Source organism: Clinocottus analis, unplaced genomic scaffold, assembly GCF_023055335.1.
Source record: "Clinocottus analis isolate CAN_PGR_092001 unplaced genomic scaffold, fCliAna1.0.p SCAF_30, whole genome shotgun sequence".
Lineage (NCBI taxonomy): Eukaryota > Metazoa > Chordata > Actinopteri > Perciformes > Cottidae > Clinocottus > Clinocottus analis.
The window spans coordinates 2,032,501-2,058,097 of record NW_027176043.1 but is presented as its reverse complement, the minus strand read 5'-3'; the positions used below and the strand labels follow the sequence as shown (position 1 = coordinate 2,058,097).

The window sequence follows — 25,597 nt, the reverse complement described above, 5'->3', positions numbered from 1 at the left end:
GATGAACTTAGTGATGAGAGGAGAACCGGAGTCTCGTTTACATTCAAGTTTGCCAGGTACATTAAATAAAATCCATTGGAGGTTCCTTGTAACACTGACTTTGTGTAATGGTGAAAGCTATTTTAACTCAACTAGAACAGTGTCTCTTGTCAAACAATGAGCAGGTAGCACCCACAATACCAAGGACCATCACAATGTGTCTATAATATATACATTTGTGTATTCTAAAAGACCAAACGAGTCACAAAAACAAGTTATTTTTAACAATAGATAATCTGTTTAATGGTTCCCAGGATTCCTGCAGGAAGTTGAGCGTACAACGCTCAAATGGAAAAGAAAAGTATGACAACGATGCCTTTTTTCCCCAATGCACTCTCCAATGTAAAACCACATCAACACTTTAGTTGCCTCCAGTCCATTTCTTACAGCAACCTGTGAGGGGAAGAAAAAAACATATAATTAGATGCTCATCTGCAGAAATCAACAGGGTTCATACATATTTTAACCGACGGTTTTCCATGACTTTAAACTAAATTTCCATGACCAAACATTTAGTGAAATCTCGGTGTATACATAAAGTGAGGGAATTAAGTATTTAAACTTACAATGAGGATTGCAAAGCATGCAGTATAGTCTGTCAGTAAAGTCACGTGTCTCCATTCTCCACTAAATGAGGCCAGTGACAGTGGAACCGGAGAGACCTCCACACTGTGAGCACACTACGAAGGGCAGCGATTCTCGTTCACTTTAGTAGAATGGCGTGGCAGATTGCCTCCGCTACAGACGGAGTTTACGTTAATGTTTTGGCGTAGCAGAGGCCCGGGTGAAAGGAAGTGATCCCACCGTGGAGCGAGTAGCCACCAAATCGGAACAGCAAGACTGACTGGGACTGGGAAAACCCACCGAACGAGTTCAAGTCCTTTTAGGCAAGACTATCAACTGGAAAACAACCACCAGGTGATGTGACGTCCCGGACTATACGAGTCGTCTTTCTGGAATAACGCCGCTTCTCGCGTGTGCTGGTCTCGCTAGCCATTAGCTTGCTAGCAAACGGGCTCGCTGACATGGTGATGGTGCATGGCGGCTTTAGTCTCTGTGTTGCGTTACACGCTGTACATTTGGGGTGAAGCCATGATTCAGTTCAGCTCAGTAAGTCACGCAGTCCGGGCCAGGTGAGCCCGCTCAGACACGCAAGCCTTCGGCCACCAGCTTAGCCAGGTCAGTAACTGGTCCAGACGACCCGTCTGAGGTACCATCGGCAAGCCATGCTAGGTTAAGCTACCTTGTTGGACGCTGCTCGAGGCTTTCCATTGCATTTGTGTAAATATGTGGTCACAGTGCCATGTAAGTATTTAGTGTATGTATTTAGTTGCTCCATTTGTACAGAGTATTTCGTTACAACATGGAATCCGCTAAGAGAACTCAACGTAAATAAGCTAATTAACTAGCGTTAGTTAACCTAGTCGTGTGGTAACGTTTACGTAGTTATTTGCTAGCGGCACACTTTACCACCAGTAATGAGGCCACGCGAAGTTAATATCAAGCAGGCACCTGCTAATGTTGCTTTAACGTCACGGCCATGTGTACTCACGTTAGCTTAACGCTAATAACGTGAAAATGCTCGGCAGACATTGAGCTGCTTAGTTGCCAGCTAGCTAACGTGTCTGCGTGGTTTCTGCTGGTAACGGCTCTCCGTTAACGTGACGGCTAAACGCACTGGCGGTGCGGGGTGATGCCGCTCCACGTTGATGGAGAGGAGGCTGCCGAGAGGTCGCTACACCGGTGGTAGTAGTGCTTTATTCCGGCTGACGTTTAGCTGCCTCCTGTGTCTGTCCCTCTCTCCTGGCGCTACACCGTGCGGCAATGGCACATGCGTTGGCACGTCAACATGAGCGCACAGGTGCGAAGGGTTCAGGACTGACTTTAGCAGCGTGGTCACTTGATCCCCGTCCAGACCGACATCACTTGACAAATGTTTTTGCAATTCGTCCTCACGTCTAGAAAGTCTCCTTTTTCCATTGTGGTATTGAGTTATAATCTGTGTTGGACCTACTGTCTTATGGCACTGCTATTGTCATATGCCTCTTCTCACTGTGTGTGTGTGTGTGTGTGCGCGCCACTGGTGTACCACTGACAGATGCCACTTTCATAATTTACAGGTGGTGTGATTCTTGGTTGTATCTCACTTTGGCACAGTGGTACGTCACTGACATTCAACCACCATATTGCATATGAAACCGATATGCTACTCACTGTCGGGGGTCAATGTAGCTATGGCCCCACGGGTTAGATAGACCTGTTTACAGAACGTTGCCTGCCTTGCAAGAAAAATAAACCGTTTAATCTTCATACCTTAAAGTTACTTGAGTATTTCATTTAAATAAGATTGATATCTTCTAAAATTTGTTGTTTCTTCATACATAAACTAGACATTGCATTTGGATATAACAATGCATATTTGATTGTAAAGGAAGAAAAAGCAGCAACTACGTGTTTGTCTGCCTCTTGGCACTGACACAGGACTCGCACAATGTCACTTTGATTCAGTGAAAATGACATGCACCGTTAGGACAGCGTGTCCTGGCAGCAAGCGGCACGTAAACAAACCATGTCCTATCAGCTGTGTGCGCGAGAGCAGAGTCTGATCTTGTTTATTTACTTTATTTGGCAAGTTGATGAGAAATAAAAGCCTCCCAATTTAATTAATCTAACATTGTTTTGTCTAACTTTCTCTTGTTCTTTGTCACTGAGACATTGAACGCGTTTTAGTAAATGAAGTTTATTTGAGCAAATTTAGCATTAATAAATTAAACACGTTGCCTCTAGTTTTATTATTGTCAGTTGATCAAAATGGCGCACAGAGCTGGAGGAGATCCTGCAATTAACACCCCTATTTAATTTATCTGGAATCAAGTCCAAGAATAGAAATGGATTGACACCCCTTGTCAGACTACTACCAGGGATGCACGATTATGGCCAAAATCATAATCACGATTATTTTTGATCAATATTACGATGATGATTATTCATTAATTTTAGGGACAACATTTGTATTACGCTTCCACGTTTTTAAGTGAACAATAGCACGGCTTCCACCTTCATTGTTGTGCTACAGTTTGGCTAACATGCACATCTTTACATCAGATTAATAATAAAGATTATGTATATAATGCATATCAAAACAAGCAGCAAAGTAGTTCGCAGGCAGACATAAAATGAACAGAGGATGCAGCTAAACACACATTTCTACATAAATATATATTTATATACTCATTGGAATAAATTCAAATGAGGTCTGTAAACTAGAACTAGCCTAAAGATCAGAACTAACAGCAAGAAACTGTCCGACTTAACTAGTTTATTGTCAACGCCCCCTGAAGATGCTCTCGTCTATTATTTACCTGTCCTATTGATTCAGTTGTGTTGTTAACTGTACTTCTTATAATATTCCTTGCAACAATTTAAAACCAACCAGTCACCAAATAACAAACTCGAACGTAACCATGTACTCATAAAATCTACAAATTGTATTGATAACACAGCAGTAGAGGTTTAATTGACTAATTGTGTTGCGCTGGTCGTCAACTATTCTGGTAAACCCTCCTGAGCTTGAGCCTCCTATTCTGACTTCATTAGCCGAGTGACAGCTCGGACGTTCAAGATTTAGCCGGCATTTGAATCAGTACTGTGGTTCTGTTCATGTCTGATATTCCCCGTTGTGGAAGGAACTCAATCCATTACACTTTGTGCTTGGCGGAGACGACCAACTCAACAGGTTAGATTTGACTAACCGTCAGAATGAAGCCAGGTTCTGTCTTAATCACCAGTAAATGTAAATTGAATCTTTACCTATAAAGACTTGTTTGCTGCACCAAGCTGCCTGCTGGGATTGTTTACAGCTGCGGGATTTCGCAGTCGAGTCGTGTGCTGCGGTGGCGATTATGGGCTGCGTCAAACATGCGTTTAAAGGCTCGTCTTCCTTGTACGTAGCCAATAAAGCTGGTTCGGATTCTTCCCTCTATCTGCATCTGGCACCCAGCGGTACCGCACCGTTCTCATTTTGCTCTCTGCTTTTGTCTCTGCAGAGCTGAGGACCCAGTCACAATCCAGACACTTCCCATTTTTGCAGAGGTGAGACGTTACTTTGAGTCTACTATCATAGAAACACGCACATGAGTAACAGATGCAGTCTCTGTGGAAGCCAAACATACCTGAATGCTTCCTTTACCTTTCATATTCATGCAGAATGGAGAGATTCTGGTTTGAAATGGATTAGTAAATCAATGTTTTTGGTTTCTCAGGTCTGTTTCCAGCTAAATGTGGGGGATCATCAGGAGTTGATTGAGAGATATTTTATCATGAAGCCCAGATTAAGTTTTGTCTGCTTATCCAGGAAGTCTCATTTCTTACCTGTAAGTATATCACTGAAGACATTCATTCTACGAGCATTATTACACTGTCACCAGATCATCTTCCGTTTTGGCATTTTGAGTTTCAAGCTGTCAGCAAGCTGTTCTAAATCTCAAAACAAGCTGTTGTCCTGTGCCAGACAAGCTGCCCTCAACCCTAAACAAGCTATTCTCATGCTCTGAATACACCCGATTCGAGCTCAGACTTCACTGTACGAAGTGTTACTGTACGATTCTGTGGATTATCAAGCGTATGAGCTGAAAACCAACTGTCACATTTTAAACAAGCTCTACATAAGTTCCTCATAACAGGTTCCGAACAGACTCTGAACAATCTTTTCTAAAACTCTAAACAAGCTAAATAAATCTTTTCTCGATCCTGCCGCTAATAGCCATTGCAGAAGTTCATGAAGTCATTACTACTGAGGTCTGTAGGAATACACGGACACACCGAGCTGTGACTCTTGTTGTTTTTCTCTTTTAATGATGAGTAATAGGCTCCTCTAGCATGGACACACCATCCACATAAATATAAAAATCACCTTCAATAATAACCTTATCAGTTTAAAGGACAATATCATAAAAAAAACCCTGAAAATTCAGATATAAATTCTGAATACGGACCTGGGGCCGCTACACTGTAACGCATGCATCACAGTTTAAAAAACGAGGGAACACTTGTCAAGTGAATTCTTGAGCATATGAACATGACTTTGTTAATCACCCCCAAAGTCTTATTTTACATTTTTCATTGAATGTAACCATCTTGCCGCCTCTAGAGGGCGCTCCGGGGCCCTCAGTGAGTGAGAACAGCTGATCTCTAGTGCGTTAACAGCCTCCTCGTCTCCTCTGCCAGTGAACTTCTGAACCGTTGAGGATCATGAAATGAGATAAAGGTCTCATTTGGAGGAGCCCAGTCCCCCCCCCTCCCACCTCCTCAACTTCACCTCTTTGAAGCATGGCAGGCCTGCAGCTTGTCACCCCTGCCACTTCACCCATGGGGCCTTTCTTCGGGCTGCCATGGCAGCAGGAGGCCATCCACGACAACATCTATACACCTCGGAAATATCAGGTAAAGAAGCGGCCGTCCACGTGGGTGTGACGCATCGTGAGTGCAGCAAGGCGTCTGTGAAGCTATCCATTGCTGCTCTTCACATTGCTCCACCTGCTCACTGTCCCTGAATCTGTCCCTTCCTCCACAGGTAGAACTTCTTGAAGCAGCTATTGAACATAATACCATTGTCTGCTTGAATACTGGCTCAGGGAAGACCTTTATTGCAGTACTTCTAACAAAGGAGCTTTCCCACCAAATCCGGGGACATTACCAAGAAAATGCGAAAAGGACTGTATTTCTGGTGAACACAGGTACACAGCGCCCGCCCCGGGCTTTTAGTGTCTCTCAGGAAGCAGCGGTTTATCTTTCATTGGATCATTCAAAGTAGCTGACTGTTCCTCTGGTCTGCTTTGTCCAGTTCCATCTGTAGTTTATCAAGCAGCTATGGTCAGGACTCACTCTGACCTCCAAGTGGGAGAGTACACAGATGTGGAGGAGGCCTCGTCGTGGACTGACCAACGGTGGAGTCAAGAGATATTGGAGAATCAGGTGTGCTGATCATTTCATTGCCTTCTTCAGTGTTTGTTTTAATATGTTAACACCGTCTGCATACTGACTGCCTTTTTAAATACATAATTATATTATGAAGGCCTACAGTTTGGCATGAAAGTGAACTGCAGATGATTTCCACAGTTTAAAAAATTTAAGTTTTACTCCCACTGTTCAGTAAACATATTTAACCACAAGGTCAGCGTTGGTGCTTTCTAGTCCCTGATCGCTGATAAAGACACACTGAACAGATCTGTGTTTAAATCGGCAAGAGCAGAGCTTTTAGAAACGTCAGCAGCATCGTAGCTGACGGCTAATGAACAGGAGTCCCAAATATCTAAAAGCCAATCCGTGACTCAAAACCGAGCCGTGCGTTTTGCGTTGTGTCGTTCGCTGACACCAAAGCCCTGCACTGCATCATCCGATTGGTTTCTGTCTCGCCGTCGCACACTGATAATAATCATATATTTATTTGTATAGCTTTTAAAAAGTGCTCATGATGGACTACAACTACTTGGGTCACTGCTCGCAATAATATGTCCATCGCCACCTTCTCTTATCCAGGTGCTGGTCATGACTTGCCACATATTCCTGCACATTCTGAGGAATAAAATCTTACCTTTGTCTAAAATCAACCTGGTGGTGTTTGATGACTGTCACCTGGCCATCACGGACCACCCTTACTGTGAGATAATGAAGGTGAGATGCTGGTCGCAAAGTCAAATTCACCTTTTTTTGTCATTGCCAAGAGATTTGTGATTGAGCTCTCCTCACCCCTCCCTCTGTGCAGCTGTTTGAGGGCTGCCCGGGCAGTCCCCGCATCCTGGGCCTCACAGCCTCCATCCTAAATGGGAAGTGTGACCCGTCAGAACTGGAGCACAAGATCCAGAATCTGGAGAGTATCCTGAAGAGCAATGCTGAAACTGCCACTGACCTCGTGGTCCTGGACAGGTAAGGGTTTTTGTTTGCTACAGGTTTGCAACGATGATCAGTGTGTTTAAACAGAGAATCACCTGAGGAATGAGAGTGGTTAACCGCAGGTAGTAATTCCAAGTTGACCGCTTTTCTGTTTCAGATACGCGTCTCAGCCTCGAGAAGTGGTGCTGGACTGCGGCCCCTTCATGGATAAGAGCGGCCTCTCTTCCTGTCTGCAGGCAGAGCTGGATGAAGCGCTCCACTTCCTGAGTGACTGCAACATATGTGTCACCAGAGAGGACCGCGATCCCACGTTCATCTCCAAACAGGTCAGAGCTACAAAGATCCATTTAGTTTTTTGTATTTGATGCATTTCCCCTTCTTTTGTCACTTCAAATGTGCGTACTGTGATATACAAACATGACGATTCTTCCTGCTGGTGTTCTTCACACACTGCACCCAAACCTGTGTTATTCATGTGACGTCACCAAAGAAGTTTCTATAACAGTTTCTGCTCAAGGTGTCCCTGACTGTAAATAATAAACAAACGCTATCCTCAGCTGAACTGTTCTCTGTAATCCTCTTCAGTGGAACTCGGACTATGACCATGTCAAATTTGGTATGATGTTATATGACGCCAAAACTGAATGGAAAAGTTGGCAATTTGTCGTCAGCAGTGACAGAAGTGCAGAGAAAGATGGCGTATTAAACCAAATGGTGCAGTGAAACATTTTTTGTGTGTATTTTGTGTCACTGAGACCACATTTTCTGCTTCATGTTACGTATTGATGCATAGAGGCGGGCTGTCGGGGCCTTCTCTGCCGATTACGTAGAGCTCATCCAATCAAGTTTCACCTGTGCTAGAGTAGTGCGTTAAACAACATGTTAACGGCCAGCTAGCTAATGTTAATATCTGCTAGCATTATGGACCTTGTGATTGGTCACAGGGCCTGTGTGACCATTAGCATGCGCTGTTCGCTGGTGGTTGAAGTGGCTCGGTGGGTCGGTCCACGCGCTCCGCGTGAGCTCCTCCAGAGCCCAGAATGGAGCTCTGTAAAGCACATTGCTGAACGGGAGCGTCGTGGTGGAGCTCCAGGGGTCGATCCCCACGCCGCCCCCCTCCTTCCATGCTTGTGGTGGTGGCTGTGGGTGTCTGCTGTGTCCACATATGGTCGACTGTATGATCGTGTTGTGTATTGAGTGTGTCGGCATGTGACAGTAACTCACGGGGCTTTTTTCCCCTGCGATCAGCTGTTAAACGAAACGGCTGGTGTCGATTACAATTCCACGGCCCGCCACTGCTGATGCACGATGTAATGAAATAAATGCAGTCTTAAAATAAATGCAAACTTTACTGTAATTGGTATCAAACAAAGAGGGATGTTTGTGCTTCCTCCTCTGAATGAAGCGGTACCTCGACCGAGGCCTTTTTGGTGCCAAAGCGGTCCCTGGAACTTAATTTAGCGCCTGGTCCCTGCTGCCAAAATGCAATAAGTTCCTCAAATTGTTCCTTGTCGCTGCGGAGAGTTCCTGCTGTTGATAAAAATCCCCGGGCCTCTGGAGACCACTGTCCTTCCTCCAGCCAACATGCAGTTAATGTTCATGAGTTTATAAAGAAAAGAAACTCAACAGCTGCCTCCCTCATGTCCATGTGCAGGTCCTGGGGGACTGCCGGGCCGTGCTGCAGGTCCTGGGTCCATGGTGTGCAGATAAGGCCGCGGGCATCATGGTGCGGGAGCTCCAGAAGTACATCAAACACGAGCAGGAGGAGCTCAGCCGCAAGTTCCTGCTCTTCACCGACACCATCCTTCGCAAGGTGCACGCCCTCTGCGAGGAGCACTTCTCCCCCGCCTCGCTGGACCTCAAGTACGTCACCCCCAAGGTCCTCCGGCTGCTCGAGATCCTGCACGAGTACAAGCCTTTTGAGCGGCAGCAGTTCGAAAGCGTGGAGTGGTACAACAACCGCAACCAGGACGACTACGTGTCGTGGAGCGACTCGGAGGACGAGGACGAGGACGAGGAGGTGGAGGTCAAAGAGAGGCCCGAGGCCAACTTTCCCTCGCCGTTCACCAACATCCTGTGTGGCATCATCTTTGTGGAGAGGCGGTACACGGCTGTCGTCCTCAATCGGTAGGGCTCCGTCTTCTTCTTCGTGAGGTTTATTATACTTTTTAATGTCTTGTTTTAAACCAGAACAGTGAACACATCGTTTCGTTTCCCGGCCGCTGCGGCCGAGAGAAGTTGTAAAACGTCAGTGTCGGTGACGCGCGGCGTCTGTGTTTCCTCCTCAGTCTGATCAAAGAGGCGGGGAAGCAGGACCCGGAGCTGGCTTACATCAGCAGCAACTTCATCACCGGCCACAGCATCGGCAAGAACCAGCCGCGGAACAAGCAGATGGAGGTGGAGTTCAGGAAACAAGAGGAGGTGAACAGCCACGAGTCACTTACAGGAATATCCATGTGACAAGCTCGCCTGACGTGTAGACATCTTTGTGACATGATTATATAATACTTTAATACCTTTTTTAAATATTATTTTTCATTCACAGGTTCTCCGCAAGTTCCGGGCTCATGAAACCAACCTGCTGATCGCCACCAGCATCGTGGAGGAGGGCGTGGATATCCCCAAGTGTAACCTGGTGGTGCGGTTCGACCTGCCCACAGAGTACAGGTCCTACGTCCAGTCCAAAGGCCGAGCCCGAGCTCCGGTCTCCAACTACATCATGCTGGCGGACAGCGAGGGGACCAGAACCTTCGAAGACGATCTCACCACCTACAAGGCCATCGAGAAGGTGACCGTTGCTCTTTGTGTCGTGAGGGTCAGTCAGTGGTTGATTGTTTCAATGACGTCAGGAGGAATTCCCAAACGGGCAGTTTCTGATCTGAGAGTTATGTCAGTAGATTTAGTACGACACCTTGTGACGATGATCTCGTGTGACTTTGAGCAGATCTTAAGGAACAAGTGCTCCAAGTCGGTGGAGGTGGGGGAGTTTGAAGTGGAGCAGGTGCTGGATGACGACAACATCCTCCCGCCCTACGTGCTCCAATCTGAGGATGGAGGTCCGCGGGTCACCATCAACACAGCCATCGGACACATTAACAGGTGAAGGAAATGTATAAGAAGCCTCAATACACGGGCGACCCCAGACTGCGACGGGTTTAATCCTCAATTTATGAAAAAACATTGTGTTCACTCATAAATTGTCTTTAATTTGGATTGTATCCAATTATAAGAAATATATTTTCAAAATGGTCATTCTAGGCAGCAAATACAGTACCCCCTCACATGGTTATGTAAGTAAAGTAAATGTAAAAAGCATGGTCATTAAAAAAAACCTTTATTTAACCAGGAGAGTCCCATGGAGATTAAAAATCTCTTTACTCAGGGAGCCCTGGCCAAGACGGGCAGCCTGCCTCTATTTCTTTCATTCTCGATTTCAAAGCGGTCAGTGGTCATTCAAACCGATGAAGACCCAGATGTCACAGTGACTACAGTGTACAGGCCTCATGCGCTGCTACACTTCATGCTCTCGCTCCACTGCGTTTTCCCCCCCTCACCGACGCTTTCATGACCAGCGTTTCCTTTCGGCGGCTCCACGACGCTCCCTCTGGGGTTCTCAAACGTTCCCCCGTCACGTCTGTTGGTGTTCCACGGCCACGCGGTGAACGTCTCGGTTTGCTCTGCTGCTCAGGTACTGCGCCCGGCTGCCCAGTGACCCGTTCACCCACTTGGCGCCCAAGTGTAAAACTGCTGAGAGGCACGGCGACCGCTTCCAGTCCACACTCTACCTACCCATCAACTCCCCTCTGCGGGTTCCTATTAAGGTGAGGGACAACTTCTACGTTTTTTAAAAATGTTCAGCAATGGTGAGCCATGTTCCTCACTGATTCTGTCCAATAATACAGTGACTTTCTCTGTTATTAACCGTGTCATGGTCTTCACAGGGTCCCATCATGAACTGTGCCAGGCTGGCAGAGAAAGCAGTTGCACTACTATGTTGCGAGAAACTCCACAAAATAGGTAAAACCCCAATTAAAATGTTGTAGATGTATGACAATGTTCCCTGTCCTTGCATCTACCTGACTTTGTTATTCTTACTCTCTTCCTCCCAGGTGAGCTGGATGATCACCTGATGCCGGTGGGGAAGGAGACGGTGAAGTACGAGGAGGAGCTGGACCTCCACGACGAGGAGGAGACCAGCGTACCAGGCCGGCCCGGCTCCACCAAGAGGAGGCAGTGCTACCCTAAAGCCGTAAGACTGACTCTGTGTCTCTGGATTGTTGTTTCATGAGACAAACCCTGAACACTGATGACTGTCAGACTGAGCCTTCATTGTAAATGTTGGGTTTAAGAATAACTTTACTGCTGATGTACTTATTTAAACACCTTCAGATATAATTACTGTTGTTTTTTTATGGTTGCCAGTTGATCAAAATGACTTAACTTCTTGAAGAAGACTTTGTGTGCTCACCTTTGACCAAACGCGGCTGGCCATCCACGTAGCTGGTAACACATATTAGGGCTCCTGAATATTAAGTTTTCCGTTCGCTGGGTAGATATTCAGTGCAGCGAACAGGCTGCACTGCTCGCTGCAGGTTGAGAGCAGCTCTGGTGAACCTGTAATGAGGTCACGCCGTCAAATGCAAAGCAGACGTTTTTGTGCACACCGTTGTTCATCTTCTGCAGCACAAACGATATAAATGTCAATGAACAATAAGCCATATGCAATGCTCCTGTAGGATTTAGTAAATGTCCCGTCCTTGTGTCTTTTTGTCAGATACCAGAGTGTCTGCGGGACAGTTACGCCGTACCCGAGCAGACGTACTACCTGTATGTGATCGGGATGGTCCTCACCACCCCTCTCCCCGATGAACTCAACTTCCGCAGGAGGAAGCTCTACCCACCGGAGGACACCACCAGGTGCTTCGGCATCCTGACCGCCAACGCCATACCTCGAGTAGGCTACCCGGTGAAAACCTTTCACACCAGACTAACACCTTCTCACCCCGAGGAATTGTGCTCCTTTGTTCACTCATCAAGAGAAAGCAATGTGTCCGGTGTCGCCCTCTCACCGTCGGTTGTGGGTGGTGCTTTCCTTCTGTCCAGATCCCCCATTTCCCGGTGTACACTCGCTCGGGCGAGGTGACCATCTCCATCGAGCTGCAGAAGTCTGGCTTCACGCTCACCACCGCGCAGCTCGACCTCATCACCCGCCTGCACCAGTACATCTTCTCCCACATCCTCCGGCTGGAGAAGCCGGCGCTGGAGTTCAAGCCCACGCTGGCCGACTCCGCGTACTGCGTTCTACCTCTGAATGTCGGTGAGTGCAACCGCTGTCGGTCGAGCCGGGTGGATGGTTTGGTCCTGGAGTGGAGAGACTCTTATCTCTCTCTCTCTCACTCTCTGTGTGTCTCTCTCTCTCTCTCTCTCTCTCTCTCTCTCTCTCTCTTCCACTCTCTCGCTTACTCACTCTCTATTACTCTCTGACTCTCTTTCTGTGTCTCTCTCTCTTACTCTGTGTCTCTCTCTCACTGTGTCTCACTCTCTTACTCTCTCTGTCTGTCTCTCTCTTACGCTCTCTCTCTCTCTCTCTCTGTCTCTCTCTCTCTCTCTCTCTCTGTGTCTCTCTCTTACTCTCTGTGTCTGTCTCTCTTCTCTCTCGCTCTTTCTGTGTTTCTCTTACTCTCCATTACTCTGTCTCTTTCTGTGTCTCTCTCTTTCTCTCTCGCTCTTACGCTCTCTCTCTTTCTGTGTCTGTCTCTCTTACTCTCTCACTCTCTATCTTACTCTTTGTGTCTCACTCTCTTTCTCTCGCTCCTACGCTCTCTCTGTCTCTCTCTTTCTGTGTGTGTCTCTCTCTCACTCTCTTACGCTCTCTCTCTTTCTGTGTCTGTCTCTTTTACGCTCTCACTCTCTCTCTCTTACTCTCTCGCGCTTATTTTCTCTTTTACTCTTTCTCTCTCTCCCTTTCTGTGTTTCTCTCTCTTACTCTCTCACTCTCTCTTACTCTCTCTCTCTCTCTCTCTTTCTCTCTCTCTCTCTCTCTCTCTCCCTCCTTCAGTTGGGGACTCCCACACTCTAGATATGGACTTTATGTTCATGGAGGACATTGAGAAGTCTGAGGCCCGCACCGGCATTCCCACCACTCAGTACACCAAGCAGACCCCCTTCACCTTCAAGCTGGAGGACTACCAGGATGCGGTCATCATTCCAAGGTACCATGGCTACTTGTGTAAATGTTCCTGATGGCTGAACGTTGGTGTGAGCCACATAATGACTGTCCAACCCCTCCCAGGTATCGGAACTTTGACCAGCCGCACCGCTTCTACGTCGCCGACGTGTACACAGACCTGACGCCGCTCAGTAAGTTTCCTTCGCCCGAGTACGAGACCTTTGCCGAGTACTACAAAACCAAGTACAACCTGGACCTGTCCAACCTGAACCAGCCGCTTCTGGACGTAGACCACACCTCCTCCAGGTCAGCAGCACCGGGACCCTGACACTTAGATAACGCTGTAGATGTTCATGTGCTTAGGTTTTACAACAGGTGTGATGTTTTTTTCACCATTCAGATCTAAACCACCTTTGTGTTTATAATTCAATTATATATTTATATAGCACAACATTGAGAGGATAATTTAGAGGTGAAATAACAAAGTTCTCCAGGTTTGATTCATTAATATGTTTCCGAGAAAATTGAGGTTTTAATGTTCCATATCACAATATACATCGCAGAAAAAATCCATTGCAGTCTAAGTTTTTTTCATGATATCTTAAGGTCCTAATTTACACATCAAGTGATGTCAGTGCTGGTTGTGTCTGACGGCGAGAAGGAAATGATCTCACCGGACCACTGTAGAGGCTCCAGGATACATTAGCTGGTACTAGCATAAGCACAGCCCTTCGAAGGCCAGTTGCATTTTGGGTAATTAAGACGCCAGATGAGTACAAGGAATAAATCATTTTTGCATTATTGCCCACTTTATTCTGGCCATATTAGCGCTAAACCGCTGGAGAATACCCAAAATGCCCGAGCCTTCGCTTGAAAATATGATTTGTTATAAAACCACAGTGGAAAGACAACATTTGGTACATGTGTTGTTTGGTCCGGCCTAAAGCAGAGACTCTTGTTTTCTTTGTGCTCCCAGACTGAACCTGTTAACCCCTCGGCACCTGAACCAGAAGGGCAAAGCCCTGCCCCTCAGCAGTGCTGAGAAGAGGAAGGCCAAGTGGGAGAGTCTGCAGAACAAACAGGTAGAGGAGCCTCTGTGGCGGTCACACTGATGCTCGCACTGTGCCCCTCCCCCCCTCGCTCATTTCAGAGAGTCCATCTGGACGTAAGGGTCAACTGATTTAGAATTTGGTGTCAAAAGTTCATTTTCAATTTCGCACGAATGTCTAACAAAGTGAAATTATGAGACAATTATGACATTATCGACTGACAGGTCAGGAGACTACACTACGGCAAGGAGATGATCCTAGTTCATTTCAGAGATCCCTATTTCAATTTGATCTGTGTACATCATGTTCATGTTTTAAAAGCAGATGAATCCCCTGTATATATTTACGGAGCGTCGGAAGCCCTTTTCTGGTGCGAGGCGTGCTCGTCCTCTTGCAATTGAGGAGGAGTCCGTCACCTACTTTTAGTCGTATTTTCCAGACTTAACAAAACAAATAAAAACCCCATTTGCACTCTAATGTTGGTGGGAAAAGGGCATGTGGGTGTGACCTCCAGAGATGAGTCTTTGCCATGTCACCTTCACACACTCTGTCCTGCTACAGTCCCGGTCTAAACTATCGCTGCGCTTGTCAGATCCTGGTTCCAGAGCTGTGTGCCATCCACCCCATCCCGGCCTCCCTGTGGAGGAAAGCAGTGTGTCTGCCCAGCATCCTCTACCGCCTCCACTGCCTTCTGACCGCAGAGGAGCTCCGGGCCCAGACTGCCAGTGAAGCCGGAGTGGGAGCCCAGACCCTGCCCCCCGACTTCAGGTCCCCATTACATACACTAACGCAACACTGGAGTTCCTAAGGGTGCTTTGTTATTCCATGTGCCAAATCACAATTTTGCCTAATGAATGGAACAATGGCCTTCCACTATATCACTCTACTGTAACACTACACTACAATTGTGCACAGGTTGTTCATGCATCAAGTCCCACAGTGTAGGAATGCAAAACCAGTCGCCGTCAGCTTGCTGCTGAACGTAGCGCTCTGGTTGGTTTGCCCCGGTTTGCCGGGGTGATGAGTCTCAATGGAACACAAATAGTGTGAAAGATGAACTGAAGTGGGTTATATATGCGGACACACACTCCTAATATAAAGATGTACTTCACTGCACGCCCCTGCAGGTTCAGACCGAGCCACATTAAGACTATAGCTGCGTATATTTGACCCCACTCAGCTGTAGGCGATACAAACTTAAGGCTTCCAAATAGGGTTGAGTACAGAAATCCCTCCGCGACCGGTACCGACCGGATCGCAAGGCAGATTTCGGTGCTTCCTTTCGGTGCCTGAGCCCATTTGAAATCCTTTTTTTACACTACTCTGATGACTCCGTCCTGGCCGCAGCTAACGATAGCCTCCCGTTTGTATAGCTACAGTAGCTAGCTAGCATCAGCCGTTTATCAGAGAAAATGCCGAAAGGTAAACAGTCAAAAGTGTGGCTGTTAACGCAAACGATACCCATCGCTACTTAAGACTCACAAGTTTTAAAAATGAAATGAAAACATTTTATTCTGCATTTTCTTTGTTATCCTATTGCACAGTTTCACAGCATCCTAATGAAGTGTGTGTGTGTGTGTGTGTGTGTGTGTGTGTGTGTGTGTGTGTGTGTGTGTGTGTGTGTGTGTGTGTGTGTGTGTGTGTGTGTGTGTGTGTGTGTGTGTGTGTGTGTGTGTGTGTGTGTGTGTGTGTGTGTGTGTGTGTGTGTGGCAGGTACCCAAACCTAGACTTTGGCTGGAAGAGATCCATCGACAGCAAAACCTTCATCTGTCCTGACTCCGGCAGTGAGGATGACGAGGATCAGTGTACGCATGAAGAGACTGAGAGCCCTGACCCCGATCCCATAACTCACCCCAGTAGCCGGCACTCGCCCGACCCCCAAGTGGCCCCCGATCCCGGAGAAGCCACGCGCACGAGGAACCTAACCAACGGCACTGCCCGAGTCACTGACCGTGATGACGACGGCCCCCGCGATGAGCACCTTCAGCAACGTGACAATTGCCAACGCTCCCAGCCCAGCGCTCCTGGGCTGCAGAGTTCTGAATCGACACAAACCACTACCTCAGTTCCCGTGCAGCCCGCTCTCAGCTCGATGAAGCCCAGCGCCAGTCCTCCGCAGCCTAGTGACGAATGTGCACCGGGGAGGACCTCGCACCAGGCATTTAAAGCTACCTCAGTCTGCAGCCGGACGGCCACGGGTCCCGACGCCTCCACAGCACCTTCTCCCGACCCGCCCGCCGTCCCCCAGCACGAAGCCCAGACCGGAGACTCCCCCAAAAGCCTGGGGCCCAACCCGGGCCTCATCCTGCAGGCCTTGACCCTATCTAACGCCAGCGACGGCTTCAACCTGGAGCGGCTGGAGATGCTCGGAGACTCCTTCCTCAAGCACGCCATCACCACGTACCTGTTCTGCACCTACCCCGACGCTCACGAGGGCCGGCTCAGCTACATGCGCAGCAAGAAGGTGAGACTGTTCATGACGTTTGATGGGCGGGTGTACGACAATAAGCTCCTCCCATCTGTGTATGAATGGGTGGGAATCTCTCGGCACCTCACGATTTGGTGCATTTCATGAAACGAGTATTGATTCATCTTGATGGCTCAACATTTGTATATATGTCTCTGTCCTATGTGTTTTTAAAACCCTCTCTCCTCTAGGTGAGCAACTGTAACCTGTACCGTCTGGGGAAGAAGAAGGGCCTCCCCAGCAGGATGGTGGTGTCCATCTTCGACCCTCCTGTGAACTGGCTGCCTCCTGCCTACGTGGTCAACCAGGACAAGAGCAGCACAGACATACCGGACTCGGAGGAGGTCAGTGGACGCCGTGCTTCTTCTCCACTTCATACTGCACTGAAGGGGGAGGAAATAGGAACTAGCAGTGTGTGTTCATGAATTTATTCATTGGTGTGTTCAGCCCACTAGAGGGCAGGCTTTCACCTTGTCATGAACACATCATATTTGACTTAAGACTCTACTAATATGATATAAATGTGAAAAATAAAAGCAGCAATGCTCTTTCACTAAGTCGATGAGGAATATGTTATGTCGCTCTTTGTAGACAATTCCAGGTAAAGCATTCAGACAAAAGTAAATGTTACATTTGAGGCCCTCAGGGTCTGAAGTGTCAATTAACTGTATTTTGCACACTGACATCCATCATCCAGGCCAAAGAGGAGCTTCTGGCCAACGGGCAGCCTGAAAACTACTCTGACGAGGAGGTGGACGAGGAGCTGGACGAGGAGCTGGACGAGGAGGGCGAGCTGATGCTGAAGGACGAGCCAAAAGACGAAGTCAACATGGAGGACGACCTGGAGTACTACAAGGAGCACATCAAGTTCATCGACAACATGCTGTTGGGCTCCGGCGCCTTCGGTAAGAAGATCTCGCTGAGCACCTTGCCTCCCCCTCTTGCCCCGGGCTCCTCCCCCGCCCCGGAGTCCCCGTATGATTGGAAGCCCCCCAAGAAGCCCCGGCACCCCCACCACCAACCCGCCGCGGCCCACTACCACGCGGAGCCGGCGCCCAGCGCGCCCGCCGCGGAGGAGTTCGACTACAGCTCGTGGGACGCCATGTGCTACCTGGACCCCAGTAAGGCCGGAGAGGAGGACGACTTCGTGGTCGGCTTCTGGAACCCGTCCGAGGAGAACTGCGGCGCGGAGCTCGGCAAGCAGTCCATCTCCTACGACCTGCACACGGAGCAGTGCATCGCCGACAAGAGCATCGCCGACTGCGTGGAGGCTCTGCTGGGCTGCTACTTGACCAGCTGTGGAGAACGAGCGGCCCAGATGTTCCTCTGCTCGCTGGGCCTCAAGGTAAGCACGTGCTTCACGGTACCAACCGTGAGAAGGGCCAGTTCACGGGAGCGCAGGCATTTCATAGGATGGCAAAGTGGAAGGTCTCGGCGCCAGCGCGGCCTGGCGTCTTTGTGTAGAAGCTTTGCAGCTGCCGCACAGGCGTGAGCGTTGTTCTTCCATGACATCAGGTGTTACCGCTGGAGAGAGGGGCCCTGATGGGAGCGGTGGTGCAGAGCTGTCAGATCAACGCCATCGACCTGTGCTACGGCTGGCTGAAGATCCCGCCCCGCAGCCTGCTGGACCATCCAGACGCAGAGCGAACGCTCAACCACCTCATCTCCGGCTTCGAGAACTTTGAAAGGAAGATCAACTACACCTTTGAGAACAAGGCGTACCTGCTGCAAGCCTTCACCCACGCTTCCTACCATTACAACACCATCACAGGTCAGACTGCAGCTCACTCCTGTCCAGGTCACAGTGAAGTAGCATCTGGTAATGGATGCCGAGGCATTGAGACGTGAATCTTTCGTTAGATTTATTGTTATATGATGGACGATGCCAAAAATTGGAACTGGGTTAATTTGGTAATTTACCCACACATGCAACATTCATACATGCACAATTGATGCACGCAATCATTGACCCATGAAGGCTGCTCAGCTCTGCCCATGTCTCCACAGAATAGGAATTCAATTAAAAGGTTATAATTTAAAGTGGCGCTCTTTTTTTGCCACTGTCGGAGTCACCAGACCCAGCTGTAAAAACAACACTGCTATATTATCACGTCATAAAGAAGTCAAGGAAAACCTGTTTTTCGTTGATCCGTGTGTATCAGCACAGTTTACTCTAACCATCACAGTGTGAAATATCTTCCATCTTTATCTGCCAATACTCAACATCTCTAATGTTTCATCGTAAACGACCAGAGGAGAGCGAGTGAAGTGAGACCTCATGGAGGTTTCTAAGCCTCCTTGAAATGTTTTGGGAAGTTATGTTCCAACTTTTGATGCTGTAGTGACTTTAACTTTTTGTTTAATAGCACTACAGAAATGAAATGGCTTTTCGTAACTTTTTTTACACATCATTAAGACGTACACGCCTTCTTATATTTTGCAACCCAATTGTTTGACGTTAGCTAGAACGTACCAGGGTCCTGACACGCAGACCTTGCAGGATGTATGAGCAGCTGGTGTAGCGGTCTTTGTAGCTGCTGAAGGCTCCACTCTGTCCCCCCGTCTGGGGGTTTGTCACACTGTTCAGAAGACCCGTGGTCATGTGATCCGCTGTTGGTTAGTGCTTGAATGTTGAATTGAATTGTCACCGAGTCACATGACTGATTGTTTTGTTTCTCTCCAGATTGTTACCAGCGGCTGGAGTTCCTCGGCGATGCAATCCTCGACTACCTCATAACAAAGCACCTTTATGAAGACCCGCGGCAGCACTCCCCCGGCGTCCTGACCGACCTGCGCTCGGCCCTCGTCAACAACACCATCTTTGCCTCGCTGGCCGTCAAGTACGACTACCACAAGTACTTCAAGGCCATCTCGCCGGAGCTTTTCCACGTCATCGACGACTTCGTCCAGTTTCAGCTGGAGAAGAACGAGATGCAAGGCATGGACTCTGAGGTGAGTCCTGTGTCCAAACCCAAAAGAACCTCGTTTACCTCCTTCATACAACAGGCAGCATTCAAAAAGATCGGCCTCGATAACGAGGCTGTCCGCTTCTTAAAATCCGTTTCATATGCCAATGGGTTGAGCACTGAGAACATGCAGTTGGGTTTAATTTGCGTGGAAGAGGCTATCTCGGGCCCAGATCTGCTCTCATTCTGCTGCAGAGGTTCTCCTCTGCCTCGGGCCCAGCAGGCTCTGAGGCTCACTGAATCCAGCTGAAAGGAATAAAGACCTGCTGCAGCAGTTCAGGACTCCTGGTACCACTTCTCCTGACCACGGGATGCAGCTGCTCATGCAGCATGTGCTGTCAGTAGTCTGTCAGCGCACGGCTTGAAAAGAAACGTATATATTAACTCATATATTTAAGAAATGCATTAAAACCCAGACGCTCACTGGCTGTCTGCGTTGGACGTGTTCGGGGTTGCAAATCGCAAGTTTTTGGCACTTTGGAGTTTTTTGTGTGCACATTTTAAATAAATAAATCGTCCCTCAGTCGCTTGATCGAGCGTGTTCAGAGGATCATTCTGGCTCGGCCCGCAACACGTCCTCCTGTTTGTCAGGAAAGATTCATAAAATGCTTTTTGTGTTTGGGCGACCAGCTGCGTCGCTCTGAGGAAGACGAGGAGAAGGAGGAAGACATCGAGGTCCCGAAGGCCATGGGGGACATCTTTGAGTCGCTGGCCGGAGCGATTTACATGGACAGCAGGATGTCGCTGGAGACGGTGTGGCAGGTGTATTATCCAATGATGAGGCCGCTTATAGGTGAGGAAGAGTCACGGCGCGCTGTTCATTTGTTGGGCCGTTGATAGCAAACGTTCAGGATGTCTTCTTTGTGATTGGTTCACGATGTTTTCGTCTCCTCTCTCCACTTCCAGAGAAATTCTCTGCCAATGTGCCACGCTCTCCTGTGAGGGAGCTGCTGGAGATGGAGCCAGAAACTGCCAAGTTCAGGTAGGAGACCAGCGTCTGAGGGAATGTGTGACGGCTTTCCTCACTTGGGAAATATTCCTGGCAGCTATGCACAATAAAAGACTAGCAGTCAGTACTGTTTTGGACTTAATTGTTTATGATATGATCACGTTGTAGATTATATGATCACGCATTTACATTCAGCTAAACCCGAGATGAAGTAAGGATTTAAACTTTAAACTTTGGAGAAAAGAAAGGTGTCAGACAACAATACTGTAGAATACATGAAGAACCATCCAAAGCATAACTCCTGGTCATGTATCAACACAGCAGGTGAGTCAGCATTATGTGGTGAACCTGAGATATTGGAGTCCTATCGGCTCCAGACGAAGGCCACTCCCGCAGTGTTAATGCTGTCTCCCATGTGACCTTTCCTCTGTGTGCAGCCCTGCAGAGAGGACGTACGACGGGAAGGTCCGGGTGACGGTGGAGGTCGTCGGTAAGGGCAAGTTCAAAGGCGTCGGCCGCAGCTACCGGATCGCCAAGTCGGCGGCGGCGCGACGAGCTCTGCGCAGCCTCAAAGCCAATCAACCTCAGGTCCAAACCAACTGAGCTCTCAGCATTAGCACATAAGCTACTGACGCTAACGGAGGGAGAGAGGGAAGATAAAAATCTATTCATGAAAGCCACACGCTTCCCGACGCAGCGCGACGCCGGCGCCGCACCGAGGCAGCCGGGGAATCACTGTGGAGACGAGGAGCAGAACCATCAACAGATTTCACATCACTTCTTTTACTACTTCTTTTTTTTGCGCAAACACAATCTTTGCTTTCCCCTCTCCGCTTTGTGTAATCACACGAGTGCTTTATTAACGTTCAGCAAAGTGTTTAGAAGGAGGTCAGGTCGCCACGTCTGTTCCTCTGCGTTTTTTCTTCTTTCTTTTTTCAGTTGTGTGTCAGTGAGACGAGGCTTATGCTTATCGTGTAGTATTAGATTGTACATAGTTCAATCAAAAGGTGTAAATCAAAGTATGTAGGAAGAACAAAAACAACAAAACGCTAAACTCCTCAGCTGTGCGCTCGTGCCAGGCGGCCGGGGAGCGAACCACCCGGCGGCACTTGTGTCTGAAATCTGTCTTGAAAATGAAATGGTTTTCTTAATCATGTTTGCACTTATTCCATTAGGGTCTGTTCCTCTGACGACGGTGTGGTCCCGTTGGCACCAAAATCATATACGTAGCAAAGTCTATAAATATATATATATATAAAAAAATGAGATACATGAATGATATTTGATATTGGCCTTCGACGCTTCGGTCCCGTCTCCCGCAGAACGGAGAGGAATTCCAACATTCCCAGTTACTGTAATTTAAAGTAGTTTTTTCTGGCACTTGAGGTCGCATGTTGTAGTTTATGTATAAACCATGACAACTGGATTGCTTCTCATAAATGTTTCATGGTGCACGTGGCGTGTCGGGGCGACTCGGTTGGACATTTTGATACAAGAAGAGGAAGAGGAAGCGCGTTGAGACGCTGCAGACTTTTCTCCGTGTTTTAGCCTCTCGTCGTTTTAAACACACGCTCCTCTTGTGGAACCGGCCAACGCATTTCAGCACACGCGTGTTCCTCGCATCCCGATCCTACCAAAGCTGTAACCGACGGGACACTACGGGGTTGAAGATGAGGATACCAGCGTTTCGACAATTTGTATTTTTTTTGCTTCTCTCTAAATTACTTTTTCCCCCCCTTATCAATAAGCCCTTTTTCACTTGAATACCTCAGTTAATTGCATGCATTTTCTTGTCTTTTATATATGTTTTTTCTTTTTTTGTTTGGTGCTATGTTTTTGTATTAAGCTTGAATTTCTCTTCTTTTTTGCACTGTAACTATAATACCTCTTTATTTGACTCTTTTTTTTTTTTTGGTGGAAATCTGTTTGGTCTGGTTGTCCCGTCGTCAGCCATCAAGCTGCACAGAGCCGCCTCGTCGTGTCTTCCTCTCTCCTACTCCAGGTCGACAATTATTTATTTTGTTCTCTCATTCACGAGCTGTTCATTTGAATCTGTTTCAGAGTTCTAGGTAAAAAAAAAAAAACCAAGCAGAGGAGGAATTGATGAGATGGTGAATGCTTGTTGAGATAATCAGATTGCACTCGTTAATGTTGGATTTCTCTGGATTCTACTGCAGCGTACAGGCAGAGGGGATATACTTGACTTGCAACTATCTTCATGAATTCGGGTTGAAAGAGACATTCACCTGTGTGTATTCTAAACTGTGTTAATCCAGCGATCAGACATCTAATCCAGTCGCATAATCCCACCAACGGCTGCTTCTACCTCAACAGACCAGACTGTGAATCAGTGACCAGCACTGAGCGTCTGCGTCCAGCATCAGCACCACGCGCTGCATGGATCACACCACCGGGCCGGGAGGGGGGTGAAAGAAAATACTCAAATTCAAAGATAAATCATACTTAAATTGACTCAAATTTACGAGAACCATTTTAAAAATATTCTAAAGTTCACACTTTATTCTCTGGGACTGAAGTCGGGACGAAATGAGGGATTCTTGGAGGGAAAGTCCATTGAAAAAAAAAGTAAACCATTCAAATATATACAATGGTTTTGGCGACAAAAAATAATTGCGTAATATAAGCCCCTCCCCCTCCAGTATCTGACCCGCTTCATCCATGTTTGAGCTCAAGATGCAGACCTCAGATTACAGGAGCAGAGCGTCTCACAGGATCATCAGAGCTCGCCGCCGGGCTTCAGTCCCTCTTCACACTATCAGCTTAGAAAAAGAGTGCAATCTGTCATTATTTCTTAAAGTAAACCTTTGTTGTGCATTCAGCTCCCCGTCACTGAAATAATGTCCCACTCAAGACTTCCAGAGTAGCTGGGCCTCCAACCTTCAACGCCTCTCAGTCTCTAACACACACACACACACACACACACTCTCATTCAGCCATTTAGACTTTCCCACCGGCTCAACACACTAATTATCTGTAAGTCTCCCAAAGGTACGGGGGTGCTAAACAGAATGTGAATCACTCATACGGTGCCACGCCCGCTCTGTTTGAGGCTGTGACTGATGGAAATAAGGATCATAATTAATCTCGTCTAAGTGGCATCGGTATCCAGCAGCCTTGTATGTTTTTGTTGTTAAACTGAGGAGGGGGTAGTCTGAGCCGACGACATTTTCTCGTACTGGCTATGTTTTGTTTTTTTCTTTTTTGTACATGTAGCACAATTGAGCATTGCACTTGGGCGCCATACTTTACCTCATGTCAGAGTGTGAAAAGGAGTGAACGATGAAGGCGAAGAGGAGAAGTGTGTCTGCGGCGCTGTAATGCTGAGAGCACTATCGGGGTCAGCAGAGGAGCTGGACGCGAGCGATGAACTGTTATCAGAAGGGGGAATTATGGGCCATCACAACCTGCAGCAAATGGTTAAGAGACATTGGAATAGAAACTGAACTCCTCACTCATACTGTATACCGTGCTGCAGTGGTTTGCGGTCTGCACCTTATGGATCATAAATACCTTTAATTGTTTGATTTTTTTTTTTCTTTTTATAATTGTAGCCCAGTATATCTACAATAAAGTAATGGTATGGTCAATCAGCTGTGGTCTTGTGTGTTAATGCAGTGTTGTGCAGTTGTGTGTGTGCTTGCATTGAGTTATGTGCGACGTCTCTAATGTTTCTACGACATGTTGCTGAGACGTGGGAGCTCGTGTCCCTCTGGTCGCCTCCAGCTCACTGACCTGCTGTCTCACACAGAGCAGAACATCTGGGCAGCAGAAGCACCAAGAGGCCGCGCTGAAGCGCTTCACACGCTGGGCAGAAGGGGGCGCATGAAGCAAGAAGGTGTAACCGGCCCTTTAGGAGGCAGTTTCTGCTTCAGCAAAGAAATGTGGAGCATGTTCTGTGTTAATTAGTTGTGATTATAATCAATTAAACACTTCAATGCATTGTACATGCAGCCTGCATGTGGATGATGCAGCGCTGCAGGGACATCCTATCTGCCTGTGCTTTATTTATTCCTTTCATCCGAGTTGACAGCGGGGGCTTTGTCAAGCTGAATGTGTCTTACGTCAAAGCTCAAGATGTTGTCATAACCAGAATCATCCCTGAACATGGACCCTGGACAGTGTCCTGCTCTCCTCAGGGGGCTCAACGGACTGATCCCCAAATTTATATTCCCCTTAAATCCAGCGTGACCCGCCGGTGCTTCAGGGGACCTGGTTTCTCTCCTCCAGCTGCTGCCTCTGAGGCTCGTCAGCAGCACCCGCTATATTGGCTCTGTCAGAGGGGCCTTCGGGCCCCCGGGGACCACAGCAGCAGAGCGGCTCACCGGGAGGGGTCCGGTTTCAGTCCGGACTAAACCGGCCGACAATCGGCTCTTTTCTTCAGTCCAGCAGAGTCCAGCCTGCAGCGTGATGCTCACATGGCACTCACACATCCTATGAAGTATTTAAACAATACAAGGTTATTTATGTTTCCATGAGCACTTTTTATTAGACTTCATTATTTAAAAGCGTCTCTGCACCATATGGAGAGTAAAGGATGTTGAGTCCTGCAGGTCCTGAACACACGAGTCAGCATCGCTGCTCTTCAGTTAGAGGCTGATCTCTGACATCAGGTCAGGAGTCAAACCAGATCAATTTAATACTAAATATTGCTCTGATGAGACACTGTCACATCATAACAGACTGTACGATTACTGTATCTGACTTTATGAACATTTACCATTCATAAACATATATGACTGTGAATTTACACAACATACTATAATGTGTGTGTGTGTGTGTGTATATATATACAATTATGAAGTACTTTAATTCTGAAGTATTATGGAACTATTATGATCAAATGCTTTACGATGTGTTATAATTGAATATTTCTTAATATGTATGGTGCTACATGCAGATTATAATGTAATGCAGTATTTTAATTTGTTCTAGACACAGGAGGACATTCTGCCTCCGTCTATGATTGAAATACAATAATAATGTTTTCTGTTGTACAATTAATCATTCTAAAGATAATATACTTTTTCTATAAATAGAATCATAGTA

General features: G+C 47.4%; 1 protein-coding gene across 1 annotated transcript; it reads left to right on the top strand.

The window, feature by feature from the left end:
- Positions 1 to 818: 818 nt before the first annotated feature.
- dicer1 (dicer 1, ribonuclease type III) lies at positions 819 to 24,127 on the top strand. Its single transcript, XM_068595470.1, has 30 exons — positions 819 to 957; positions 4,086 to 4,131; positions 4,302 to 4,412; positions 5,266 to 5,481; positions 5,612 to 5,774; positions 5,882 to 6,012; positions 6,577 to 6,711; positions 6,803 to 6,963; positions 7,088 to 7,256; positions 8,585 to 9,057; positions 9,219 to 9,351; positions 9,476 to 9,718; positions 9,875 to 10,029; positions 10,619 to 10,751; positions 10,872 to 10,947; positions 11,040 to 11,179; positions 11,705 to 11,884; positions 12,034 to 12,247; positions 12,989 to 13,142; positions 13,223 to 13,405; positions 14,076 to 14,181; positions 14,741 to 14,916; positions 15,862 to 16,612; positions 16,807 to 16,959; positions 17,313 to 17,960; positions 18,131 to 18,386; positions 19,299 to 19,567; positions 20,212 to 20,374; positions 20,488 to 20,563; positions 20,968 to 24,127. The coding sequence occupies exons 4-30, from the start codon at positions 5,368 to 5,370 to the stop codon at positions 21,131 to 21,133; spliced, it is 5,721 nt and encodes a 1,906-aa protein (XP_068451571.1). The 5' UTR covers positions 819 to 957; positions 4,086 to 4,131; positions 4,302 to 4,412; positions 5,266 to 5,367; the 3' UTR covers positions 21,134 to 24,127.
- Positions 24,128 to 25,597: the final 1,470 nt, after the last annotated feature.